Source organism: Paramormyrops kingsleyae, chromosome 21 (genome assembly GCF_048594095.1).
Source record: "Paramormyrops kingsleyae isolate MSU_618 chromosome 21, PKINGS_0.4, whole genome shotgun sequence".
Taxonomy (NCBI): Eukaryota; Metazoa; Chordata; class Actinopteri; order Osteoglossiformes; family Mormyridae; genus Paramormyrops; species Paramormyrops kingsleyae.
Genome location: NC_132817.1, coordinates 12,097,276 through 12,110,659, shown reverse-complemented (window position 1 = coordinate 12,110,659; position 13,384 = coordinate 12,097,276). Strand labels below are relative to the sequence as shown.

Below are 13,384 nucleotides of genomic sequence, written 5' to 3'. Positions count from 1 at the left end.
TTGATCTGCTCTTTCTGTCCCGTCTTACAAAATAAAGTATTACTGAGCAGGGAACTTGGAGTGTAACAATGTAAGAAGGGGAAACCGCTTTAGCAGCTTTCCTACCGAAGTTCAGGAACTTACTGGTTCCTAGTCCTTGATGTCACAGCTGGGAACTTCGTAGTTCCTGGCCACCTTGTGGTATATATAGTGTTGCATCCTGTTGTCGGGAGTGGCGATTTAGACTGCATTATTAAAATGACCGTAAGTAGTCATCTCTGAGGGGTCACTGAATTTTTAGCCATAGAAGGCTAAGGAAATGAGTTTCGCTGTCGATACACTTACATCTGACAACTTTATTTTCAAAGATCTGACCCAGATCACAAACAGTAAACTGTCCACGTGCCCAGTCCCAGATTCGTCTTCACAGACTGCTTTAACAGACACGTACATATTCAGCGCATGGTTATCCAACCAGCCCAAATCCACGTTCCATGGGCTTCAGTTTGTTTTCCAAGCAATCAAGAAAAAAAAAATGTATACCAGTCCGCTGTACCAGGAGAGCAGTGGCACTGATTACTTGCAGGGTTATTTAAAAAGAGAAATATCAGATTTGTAAACCTTTGCCCAGTTTCCAGTTCACAAAAAGAACAAGGGTTGAGAGAGAACACTGCTGACCTGAGCACCTGATCACCTTCACAGTCCTCCAGACAGGTGTAGGAGGACCCAGAAAGCTCGCTGCCAAAGTGGTACGAAGGCATGGACAATAATGCTAACCATGTCTGTAATTAAAACAAACAGGACCAAATTAAAGGAGCAGGTTCTGGGCAAGGTTCAGAACTGTGACAGCTTGGTGATTAACTAATGTTCAGATCACGTTAATCTGCGGGTGGGCAGCCAAGGATTCAATTCTACCAGCCAGGGTGGTGGAATGGATGTTTCTAGAAGTCCCTTGAAATCTTAAAATAAAAGTGTGTAGATCACAGATTGATTACCTAAATTTTACTAGTCACAGAAAAATCAACTCAAAATAACCAGCTGAACTAAATAACGTGAAACACTAATTTCCTCGGCTCTGTCAAAATTAAATATCAGCACAAATGCAACTGTGAAAAACCTTTATCTAAAAGTACATGTGCTTGCTAACCATGGTCAGAAACAATCTGCATTTTATAGAAATCCAATCAAGCTTAAAGCTGGAGCAAATGATCCCTGATGGACTGTATGTACATGGAGATCGCGACACCCCTTCCTGTCCTCAGCCAAGTCGAGCACCATTTTATACCTGTACGTTTCAAACCTTTAACCCATCAGGCTTGAATGCATTTATAAAGCCAGGTTCCTTAAGGCCTGAGTTACAACGTAGTCAAACATGCTGGAAATATTCTCACAGAATACTCCATCAAGCAATTAGAAAAAAAAAAGTAAAAGAAAATCACTATTCACAACAGTACAGAAAAATTTTCTTTGCCATAATTTGGCATTTCAGTCTTTAACTCCAAAAGGTGCGTGAAACGCTCATTCGAACTTCTCAGCAGACAGGATGCAGGATCCCTTTCCTTGCCAAACCAGGCAGACGTTCCAGTTTCATCGCGCAGCTGTTCCGTCAGTGTACCGTATCCCTTTTTAGAACAAAAGGAAGACACTCATGAGAGGGAACATGGCACCCAGAACTTCAGGGGTCAAGCAGCAGCCAGAGCACAACCCCAGCCTGTCTGATCCGGTACGAGGTGTGCCAGACAGCAGCCTCGGAGGTCCAAACAAAGCCTGACTCAGGAACGGGTTACGGTCTGCTGGAAAAAGGTGCTTCAGCTCCACGCCATATCCAGGTACTATTAATGCAGGTCCCATGAGGATCATTCAAATCGACAGTCTTCTCTGCTTACATCCAAGTCAGTTTAGAAAATTCCACTGTAGGTCTTTCATCCAACAAATGTCCAGGATATCCAACAGAAAGTGATAGTTGGTAAACACGTTTTTTTTTTTACATCATAAACAACAAAGGCAGCAATCATACAATAAAAAGAATAAAACAAGTAAACAAAAATCCTACAGAATTCACGCTTTCCATTTCAAAACAGGAAAAAAAGACCCAAAAATCTGAAATTCAAAGTCTTGTACCTGTATGACCCAAGCGGCTGCGGCATGGTGAAGGACAGACCCACACAGATCGCCCCCTTCATTGCTTCAAGTAAATTTGCATAAGGCGCAAAGCTCCGTCCGCAAGAGTCCCCGGTGATTGTCGTGTTTGGCGTGGCGCCGGGAGGCGGGGCTACGACACGTTGTTTTTCAGGTGCTGTGTCTGCAGCGGCTTCACATGGTATTCGTAGATCTTCAGTGCTGGCCCCAGCTTGATGGACAGGCCGGTGAGGACGTCGTTCCGCGTCATCAGGAGCAGCGACTTCCCATCGATTTCCTGAAGGGGGAGACAAACGCTCAGCTAGGACACAACACCAGCAGGTGGTGCAGCTATTAGGGGCACAGTGTTGGCTTCAGACACAGGTAGTAATGATATGGAAATCGTGGATCACATCCTGTAATATCAGAGTAACAATTACTCAACAATACTCTCCTGAAGGAGCGACACTGTATATAGAATGAAACAAATATTTTTGACATTTTCCCCATTTTCAAAATTTGCCAAAGACCAGAAACACACATTTAAAAAATTTTAAAGGAAAAATGTGCTCAGAAGTAAGGATGCACCGATCTCACTTTTTCTGTCCCGATACCTGAGCTTTGGGTATCAGCCGACACCAAATGCTAATCTGATACCAGTGTATAATTAATAAGCTGTAGGCTTTGCGTTCAAAATACAGTACAACTGTTTCAAATTACAGTACTATACAAATGAAATTACTGGAATGTGTATAATTCAAATACTCTACTGTACATAAAATATAGATTATTGTAGTTTCGCTGCTGCATGTCATTGGCTCGTGTTTGGCAGTTTATCATAAGTTTGATGAGTCTATATTTGTCATTGAGAGAAAATTACTTTTTCCCTTAAGGTTCTCTGTGCAGCCAACATTAGCCTCTGGTTGCTAGCCAGAAGCAGATGGGGTAATTGCTAGGGGTGTAAATCACAGCTTTCCTCGCGATACGATACAATATCGATTCTTTTAGCCAACGGTTCGATTTTTTTGATACCTCAGAAATTCCCACGATACGATACGATTCGATACAATTCTATTCAGTTCGATACTGGGGATAGTAGTCGAAATGATGAAATTTCACACAATCCTTTACATTTCAATGAATTAAAAAAGGCAAATATAATTAGCATTTTATCATATTTTATTGGGAACTGTAAACAAAATCTAGTGTAGTCAAGTATGTCCCATAAAACAAGCAAAATAAAGTACAATAAGGTAAAAATTAAAAACATTGCATGGACAGACATGTAGAATGAGGAAGATTAACATGACTGACTTCTGTGGTGAAACAAGTATGTCAGTAATCTTCTTTGAGAGGTTTTTTAAGAAAAATTAAATGGTCAACATGTTCAGGAGATTGTGTGCTCTGAGTGTAGCGTCCTACGTCACCTGCCATACTAAACACACGCTCTGAAGGTACGCTAGCTACTTATAAATGACCAAGTCAGAATGATCTACCTACTATAAAAATGCAAAACATATATTTATGTATAAAAATATTATTATTATTACTATTATCGTTATTAATTTTCCTTTGGGATAAATAAAGTATTTTTGAATTGAACTGGGATTTTAGTTCCTTCACCTTTCTCTCTTTCTCAGCTCACTTTTCGGAGGGAAGTTAATGTCGTAGTTTTTATAAACAGTCCGAAAATGCCGCTCCACATCTCCCTTCTCCGGAATAGCAACGGTACACTAACAGATGAGGCAAATGCACTTTGAATATGACATGGTGAAAAAAAACAGTCCTCCTCCCATTCTGTATGGAAGTGGTAGGTTTTTGGCTTCTTACTTGGTCCAGCTCCCCCATTCATCTTTATACCCTTTCTTAGGTTTAGTAGAAATAAACTGGAGGCTAACTAGGCGACTCGGTAGCTTGCAGCAGCTGGTGCGGTTGAACGCGTCATCCATCCTCTATTTTTTTATGCCATACGATCTACCCACACTACCTTTGCGATCGAGCAGTAGATCGCGATCAACGTATTGGGCACCCCTGGTGTAGACCATGTATACGTCGGAGTGGATCATGAAAACAACACTGGAACCGGTGAGAGGAAAAAAAAACGCTTGCATCAACATTTATGCGGACACGTCGATGCATCGGATCGTTTGCCGTTGAGTCGATACATCGATACAAATTGATGCATTGTTACACCCCTAGTAATTACTGCAAGGCAAAGTAAAAACCAAAAAGAACAAAACGTAGTTTTCCTTTTTTTGCATACATTGTCATGTATAAAAAGACCCAAAATGAACACTGTAAGCGGACTACTTGATTATTATAAGCGAATTATTTAAGTAGTACTTGTACAGGAATGGTTCTGTCCCAAGCTTTTTGATCCACATATGCGGTTGATCACTATAAACGGTTTCCACAGTATGTATTTATTTACCTTACTTGAAACCTGAGTGTTCAACTCAATCATTTATATCAGGATTCTCTCAAATAGAGAATTCTCAATTAAAGTTTGTTGTAGTGGAGTTTCTCTGCTAGCATTAGCAAACTCCATGTACTCTGCATTAGGGTGCGTCATTTTATCAAATTGCTTATGTTAAGTGATGTGCTGTCAATACCTCTTTTTGACACTTTAGCTGAACAGACCTTATAGTCTGACAAAATGCCACGGCTTTGAGTTTTAATGTAATGTTGCAATTAAGTGGTATTGGTCCTTGGCATCGGACAATTTTTATGAGTATCAGTATATGAGAGCAGTATTGGCCCGATACCCGATGCTGGTATCAGTACCTCCCTACTCAGACCGTCCCTGTCCACCAGATGGCAGGTTTGTCCGTATCGGTGGGAGGTGTTTCTAAGGGATAATCACCTGAAAAGTATCTCCTACCGAAAAAACATCTGTGCATGAAAGGTGATGCGTTTAAAATTGATCACATAGCTGGCTGTTAGGTCGTCTTACTGAAAGATCCCATCACACATCCTGTACAACAGGCACAGGTCCTGTGTAATGTTCCGTTCATTTATTTCAGGGTATATTCAGGTTAAGTCAGCCACCACACTGGAACACTGACAGCCCCCATTTTCATTTCTGTGACATATTTGCTCCTTAAATTAATACACCATCGTCCCATTAAATTACCATCACGTGTGGGCTAACCTTGCTGAAAGACAGGCTGGGGAATGAGGCAGAGGTAGTGTTTATTCAGCTTGTGGGAGTTTTACTTACACAAAAATGTTCTGAGGGCAGAACGAAAGATGATTCAGAGAGATATCCAATCAGATTGTAGAGAAGGTGGGTCCAAGTGACTAGAGGAGGCAGGACAAGACAATGTGATTGGTTGGTTCCGCCCACCTCGAGGTGCCTGGACCCACCTCCTCTACAGTCTGATTAGATATCTGTCTGAACCAATCATTTCTCCTTCTACCCTCAGAACATTTTTCCATTAGCGTTCACTGGGGGGGGAGACTACCTGGTCCTTGAAAGCGGCAGCTTGCTCTTCAAACCCCGCGGCCTTGAAGTAATCCACCACATCTGCCACCGCCCAGTCAGCTGGGTCCGGCAGCTCTCCATTCTCCAGCAGGCTGCAAAAGTGAGGGGGCAGAGTCAAACCGCAGTGACCAATGAGGCAAGGAATCCATCTTCCTGTTATCATCTTTGTATTTCAAATACATGTTTAACACACTGACAGAATATTGCAAAGCCTCACCCTGGGCATATGAGGCTGTAAGTCTGCCTGTGCTTTTCCACTGCACCAGGTACCATACTTTTGGTACTTTGACAAAGTACCAAAAGATCAGTACTTCAAGGTGTTGGTTTTCCACTGGCGTAAAAACCAGTACCAGCGCTGAATGACATCACAGCGCAAGGCGGGGTATTTTGCACTAAATTAAAAAAATGGTATTTTATATCATATTATAGGACTGGACTATGTGCAATATTAATAACAACATCACATATTATCAACATGCAATTCCCACATCGCTAGTTAGGTAGATTAAAGGCTTTTTCTTACTGTCAATTCTGTATGGATGTTATAGCATTTAAGTTTTTATTCTCTCATAGAAAAAAAAAACTTCAACAGCTTCGCAATTTCAATTATTATTCCTTTCATAGATTATCTAATATATGTTTCAAAATCTGTCTAAAATTGACCTTTTGCTTTTGCTTTAGTGCTGCACGCGTTCTCCCAGACAATCGTAATCATTTTCATCCTTGCTGTTTAAATCACCCCTAGACAGGTTTGTGAGAAATTTATTAACTCCATTTGGCTTTACAAATACCCCAATATTTTTTTACAACAAAATCGCTAGAGGTAAGGAGCATGCACTGATTACAGTGTGTTAATGTACCCAACACACGACAAACCACCGCAGGGATGAGAACCTGAGCGCAGCCATGCGGCAGCCGATACCTCAGCACCACACCAGTCTGAATGGACCAGTGTGAGTTTCTTCTGGTGACTGGAGGGCCAATCCTGCCACCCATCCCCAAGTTTTCCCCTGTACGTTGGAGAACCTCCTTATCAGAGCTGGATGTAGATTATCGTCATATGTCATAATGTCGCACCCAAAACTAAGCAATTGCAGGTTAAGGGCCTTGCTCAAGGGCCCAACGGAGTAGAATCACTTCAGGCATTCATAGGATTTGAACCAGCAACTTTACAAGTACTGGCACAGATCCCTAGCCTCAGAGCCACCACTCTGCCCCCATCGGTAGGACAGCACGCATATTAAACCATGGCATCCTGATCTTTTTCTTTGTATCTGTTCTTCTGACCAAATGCCAAAAAAGCGAAAGTAGCAAGAGTACGGTACTTGGTGTGGTGGAAAAGCACCCTCTGTCAGAATAAATGAGAAATACGTGTACTTTTTTACATTACCAAGAGCAGAAAGCTAATCCATTAATTCAGGATTTACTAATTTTAGCTACTTGTAATTAGCGGGAGAACATTTTAAAACATATTTGAGGAAGCACTTCTTTACACAGCGTGTATTTAGAGTATGGAATAGTCTTCCTGCTAGTGTAGCGGAAGCTAAAACCCTGGGTTCCTTTAAATCAGAGCTAGATAAGATTTTAACAACTCTGAGCTATTAAGTTAAGTTCTCCCCAAACGAGCTTGATGGGCCGAATGGCCTCCTCTGGTTTGTAAATTTCTTATGTTCTTATGTGTTACTATATTACTGTCAATTTTCTATCCAGTTTTCCCAGCAATACTGGAAACACTGAAGGTGACCATTACAACTCACTCCACAGCCCCAGCTGAAGGAGAATGAAAGTCAAGTATGGATCTATAGCACAAAACACCTACCTGCTGCAGGGGACCATTCACACCCCCCCCCCCACCCCACGAAACACTCCGCTGTCAGCTGACACATGGCATATGGATGGACGGTAACTTACTTCTTGGTGTCCACAGAGCCATTTGTCTTGTTCTCCATGCCAGCTGACGGATAAACAAGCAAAATCAATGAATATTCATGGTTCCGAACAGGATATTAGGGCGTATCACATAATCTCGATAAAGTAACAAAATGCATGACACAGTTCATGTGCAGAAGAATTTCAGGAGAGGGTTAGAAACAGGAACATAAATAAACAGTGCAAAAACTATCGTACAAACAAAGGCAAACACTGCTGTGACCCTGGATGACTTTTGTGCCTGAACACATTTTTTATTTTTGCACAGAGGGAAATGTTTCCCTGGGCGGCCGAGGCCAAATCAGGATGGATCTCCCACCATCTGGGCCACGCACCGCCCCGTCACAAGTCAAAGCACGCTGAACTACTCACTGCTGTTCACAAATAAACTTACACAGCGAATGAGGAACACTAAAGACAGCAACAAATGCAAGGGCTCAGATTTACCGTTTGAAACACACGTGTTTTTTTTGTAAATTTTCATTTATGTTACAAAAGATTTTTCCACAGATAACATTTCTTCTCAAAAAAAAAAAAAAAAAACCTCAGCGAGATTCACAGCAGAACCCCTTTACATCCCGAGGGACAACTTAGGAAAGTTGAAACAGAAAATGAAAGCGATTAACTATTAATCTGTTAAGCTGAGGTGTGCGGGGCGGGGGGGGGGGGGGGGGGGGTGATCAGCCTTGGAGATGCGCTGCACACCTTCCATGTGCTTTAAGTCAAGAAGCGAAAGCCAGAGCAGTGAGTGCTGTGACGGCTGGACATTCTGACAGTGTCTACCAGTGACTAACACCAGAGTACTTCTTGTCTGTGCAATGAGGGGACAATCTGGATACAGGTAAACAGTCCACTAAGGTGCGGACAAGAAGCAAAATAAATCTAAAATTTTCTCATTCCACTCTTCCTCCACACCGTCGCCCTACAGTTAGGCCCAGATGTGTGTGTTACTTTAATAAGATGTTGAAGATTACAGGGAGCAGCTGCGGAGCAGCAGACAGCTAGACTCTGCTGGCATTCGCTTCAGAAGCTCCTCCTGCTGTTTCCACTTTGTTCCCCTTCCCGCTAAAGCTCACTCCTTGGCCACCCCCTTGCAGGTCCCACCCCCACCCCCACCTTCCCCTGGCCACACCACAATGCGCTCTCCCATTGATGCACATGGAGAGCCAGTTGCCTAGCAACATAGAGGAACAGTGCTTGACAATGTACTGCAGTGTTGGGGAGAGAGAAATCACTGAATATGTAATTGGCAATCATAAACCAACTAAGCAGCTATTGATAATCAATTATTAAAGGGTACTTTAATACTCATTAAAAAGAAATTCAATATTATTCCAGGGTTTGCTTGAATCTCATGCTAAATTAAGAATAAAATAAAGCTAAGCGTCCTTGAAATGGAAAAATTGTTTTTTCTTGACTGTCATATAATCGAGCCGCTGGCATTAAGTTTTTTCTGTAGCTTATTTCACTTCCCTACACATCTGTTACTCCTATCAAGGCCTAAAATGATACAGGAATACTTTTAAGCATAAAGCATAAATTGCATAATCCACATAAAATACAAGATGACTGCGTCTGATGAGCGACGCTTGCTCATCTATTCTGTCAGCTACTGCATTTGTCATTAATTTTAGAGCACAGATGGATGACAAGTCTTGGAAAGAGCAGGGATGAAAGTCTCTTTATTTGTAGCAGCGGGCGTCGCGCGGGGGCACGTATTATCGCGGCACCGGCGCTTGTCTCGCGGAATCGCGCGCGCCCGCGTTATATAACAATAGGGCTGATTACGGTGTATAAAAAGAAAAAAAGGTTCACTTAAAGGGCCAGAAAGCCAGTAGCGTGTATGCAATACGCTGGGCGTTTAAGTTCAATTAGTAAACCCCAATATGTCGGTAAACAACGTGCAAGTTATGAAGGGAACTTGCCCCCGCCGCCAATACCAAAATGCAGTCTGTCAGAAAACAGCCCTAAACAAGAACTGAAGGGGCAAAAGAATAATAATGCAAACTCACAGCATACCTGATTGTTTTCTGTTTTAGATTTCAAAGTCTATTTTCCCTCATTCAGAAAGCATCTCTCCAGAATTTAATTTGATACCGCTAATGCTGATAAGGCGGTCTGTATCTTTAAAGCTTTTAGTCTTTTCTGTCTGCAAAACTGTACTTCTCAATTTAGTCTCAAATCCAGTTCTGTAGATCTGGCGCCGATATTTTACTGTGAAATGGCAGATTTCACTTGGAAAGCCTTAAACGCGTGAAATCCAGTTAGTTCTCTTAATGTCTATTTTTGATTTCATTATGATTTTTCACTGTAAATCTTTCGCAGCGTCTTAACTCTGACTCGAAGGAACGTCTCGGATTTAACGCACAGATCATACTACTTAAATTGCCACTAGCAGTGTCGGTCCAGAAAGGATAACAAACGTCAAAGGACTGACACTGCATGATTCTGAATACTTGATGGAAACTCAGTTAGGATTTATTTACACATGCTGCGCATAATACAATCATATATCAAATGTAATACAATCCAAAAAAACTAGACAAAGAAATGTATTTTTTATGATTTTTTTAATAAATGTTTATGGTGATGTCATTCAGGCTAGGCACTTAATTTGCTCCTGTATTCAACGAGCAAAAGATAATAAAAATAGTCTCATCTACTTCTTAACGCACACACTTTTTATCTCACGCACAACAAACACACAAACGGGTCACTATGCCTTTTCACTTGAACTAGACAACGAAAATGTGTTATTTTTTAACTAACGTGGTTATTTTAAAGACTTTATTTCTGTCTTGTGTAATTCTGGGTCCTTTATCATACTCTGCCTATAACTCACCGTATATTCTCATGCATAAGTAAGGGAGTCACTGGGATGTTTACGGCTGAGAGTATGACCCATTTAATGAACAACTGCAACCCGTTGCTGGAGAAACAGAAAAATACATTGGTGGACTAACACTTTTAGCAATAGCTCATGCTTAATATCATGAAATCAAAGAAACAGTCACCTTTACAAATGCATCCATAAATGTTCCCACAAAGTAACATGACTTAAACAACATTTTCTTCCAACTCCCATTCAAGTTGTCACCCATTGTAACAGCACGGGACTGTCATATTTAAAATCAGCTATATTTTGAGAAACAAAACTAATTAGAACAAAATTTTCAATTAAACAAATCCTTCAGTTAATTTAAATAAACGCGATAACGTTCAGCTTTTAACACAGTGACAAAATACGTACTCAAAAAATAAAGATACATAAAAAACACAAATAAAGCAGGGTTATGTGTCACATTGGCCTGCCCCAGAAAAGCACTCGATTTAGCGACCTTATATTGCAAAAACATGTCAAACCAGATCACCCTCACGAAATTCAAGCTTAGTGCGCCTGACACTGTTTTCTAACTGTGTCTAACTGTTATAACATCCAAAAGAGATCTTCGCTGTACACGTCATTGTGGGGAGAAATCAATAGATTTCTTCTTAAATAAACTGAATTAATTATTTTTAAAACTGAGCAATAGTCTGGTGATTTTCTATTAATACACCCAGTACTATTTACACTCGCAAATAATTGTGTTATTTCTGCAAAATCGCAGAGACTCGGCATAGACTCAAATCGTCGTGTGAATAATTAGACGCATTAAAAGTACTAACCTATTTTGACAGCCCGAAATGCGCACGTTTGTTAACGCCGCCGTTGTATTTCATTTGAAACACCAGCATGGGCTACACCAAAGCCATCTGCCTAGAATGTGACATTTAGCTAGCTGGATGATGCAAATGCACGAATAAACCAACAGATCGCCACCAAGGCGGAGGGGGAACTTCCTGGATCGCCCCGACCCGAAATTAAACTAGTCAGCCGGCACTTTTTCAAGCGGCAAAACAAAGGCGCTTACCTTATTTTCTGATTTGTGCAGCTGGCTCGTTAGCCAGATTTTGCGAGCAGCTTCCTTCCCTGGACTACATTCACGGCCACGGTTCCCAGCGAAATTGACGGCCTTGGCCAATCGGTTGCTGCCGTTCGCTCGAAGGGGACTCTGGGAGGTGGAGTCTTTCACCTCCCACTTGATGGCGTGAAAAAGCCTGGCTCTGGAGAAACGGTTCAACCGGAACGGAAACCCGAACGGTGGACGACGGCGGGCTCAGACCCTAGAAAAGGGAGTTTCAGCAAGCAGTAAGGTTGACATAGATGTAAAGGGCGTTAAAATAAGTACATGTACACAGGCCGATAACAGAGGGTTATCGCTGTCTCATGTAATATTTATTTTCTTTACCAGTTTCATGTAAGTTGTCTTTATTCTGCAACGTACACATGCCATCAGTGCAGATATACTGCATATATAATAAGATTCATATCGTTAAACATAATGTTAACGATGACAACCCTTGGTGTTCTGTGAAACTAGCTATTTTAAGTTGGTAATTAGGTCTGAACATTTCATACAAGACAGTTCATTCTTTGAAAATAAAAATGGCATCAAAAACACACCTTTTGCCGACTGGATTTACACTGAAAGATTAACTAACAATCTGTAGTTGAAATAATGGTCATATATGAGGGTCAAAGTCTCCCTGACATTAAGAGGAGACCTTATTAATCAACAGATTGCATATACAGGATTTTGAAGAGTTACACATGTAGTATCCGCCTCCACAAAAGATACTCCCTTTTTTAGTGCTAACATACCAATATGATGACCGTTTTCTCAGACTTGATATGAAACTGGACAAACATGTCTGCCAAGCAACCTTCATTAGTAATTCAAACTGCTTCCATTCCTAATTAGTCAGCTTCTGAAACTGGCCGACATACAGTAGCTCACAGCTTGCAGTCCTCCGGCTGGGGGTGGGAGGGGGTAGCTTCCTAAATTAAGAGCATGCATTTATTTTTGTTTAATCTCTAACATTTGAAAAGGAGAATTCAGGTACAGAATGATTTGTGAAGTAGCTGGCATTCTGTGCAACATTATGGGTTTGGGATGAGAAATTTCATTACTGATCCTGAGAGCTAAATTTACCTACCTAGAAATATTAAGGATTTCCTACCATTTTGTATGAAGACCTCAGACACCACGTCGTCTGGTAAAGCATACAGGGAGAGATGCTACCTACCGAGATGGTCCATGTAAACACGCAAAAGTACCCAGGAGACACAGCTCTGGGGGGTTGAGGAGTCACAAGAGGTTGCCCTGGACTTCCCTGATATCTCAGACAGTTCCTGTTTCAGTGATACGGGTGGACCTCCCCCAGCTGCCCGTAAGTCTGTCCTGTAAGGGAGGCTGAATATGTAGCCTCTTCAGAGGACACTTCCTGTGTGGGGTGTACACCTCCCTGCTACACTGTAAAAGTCCTCTCTACTCTCAATTCCTCTGCTGTACCAGTCCTCCAGCCTCTGCTTCCTAAAAGCAAGATGTCCCTACATATGGCTGGTGCCCTTTGTGACCCAAACTGGACATGACCCATCTAACATGCTTCTGCGGACCCAAAATAAGTAATTTGGTGGTACCGATTCACATTGTTTAGATTGTCGCTCTGACTGTAAATCAGACACATTGATTTAATAAGACCAAAACAGATTAACAGACTGGAATATGGTATTTGTGATTGAAAGTCTGTTTCATGCATGCTTGGGACTTGATCAGAGGAAATCACACACATGGTTATTTTGTAGCTTGTCTGTACGTTCTGTGCCATGAAATGTTGTTATATTCAATTAGTAACAGTAGCTGGCTGTCCGAGCTTCATATTTAGGCTGGACCAGCAACATCTGAACATTAGCTAAAATTCTCAATACCAATGATAAATGTGATCTCCAGCATTTATTAAAATCTTTTACGTTCATAAACGACAAATTTACCA

At 41.5% G+C, this 13,384-nt stretch overlaps 1 protein-coding gene across 1 annotated transcript; it reads right to left on the bottom strand.

Annotated features, from left to right (window-relative positions):
* Nucleotides 1-315: 315 nt before the first annotated feature.
* Nucleotides 316-13,234, bottom strand: LOC111847643 (sterile alpha motif domain-containing protein 13-like). The gene is made up of 4 exons (XM_023819029.2): nucleotides 11,422-13,234; nucleotides 7,493-7,535; nucleotides 5,562-5,673; nucleotides 316-2,395 (listed from the first exon to the last, which is right to left on the bottom strand). The coding sequence occupies exons 2-4, from the start codon at nucleotides 7,528-7,530 to the stop codon at nucleotides 2,252-2,254; spliced, it is 294 nt and encodes a 97-aa protein (XP_023674797.1). The 5' UTR covers nucleotides 7,531-7,535; nucleotides 11,422-13,234; the 3' UTR covers nucleotides 316-2,251.
* Between the last annotated feature and the right edge of the window lie 150 nt (nucleotides 13,235-13,384).

Coding starts and splice junctions, on each gene's coding strand:
- LOC111847643 (XM_023819029.2), bottom strand. CDS start 7,530: ATGGAGAACAAGACAAATGGCTCTGTGGACACCAAGAA. Junction 5,674..7,492: donor GGCTCTGTGGACACCAAGAA/GTAAGTTACCGT, acceptor TCACTTTTGCAG/CCTGCTGGAGAATGGAGAGC. Junction 2,396..5,561: donor CTGCCGCTTTCAAGGACCAG/GTAGTCTCCCCC, acceptor CTCCCCCTTCAG/GAAATCGATGGGAAGTCGCT.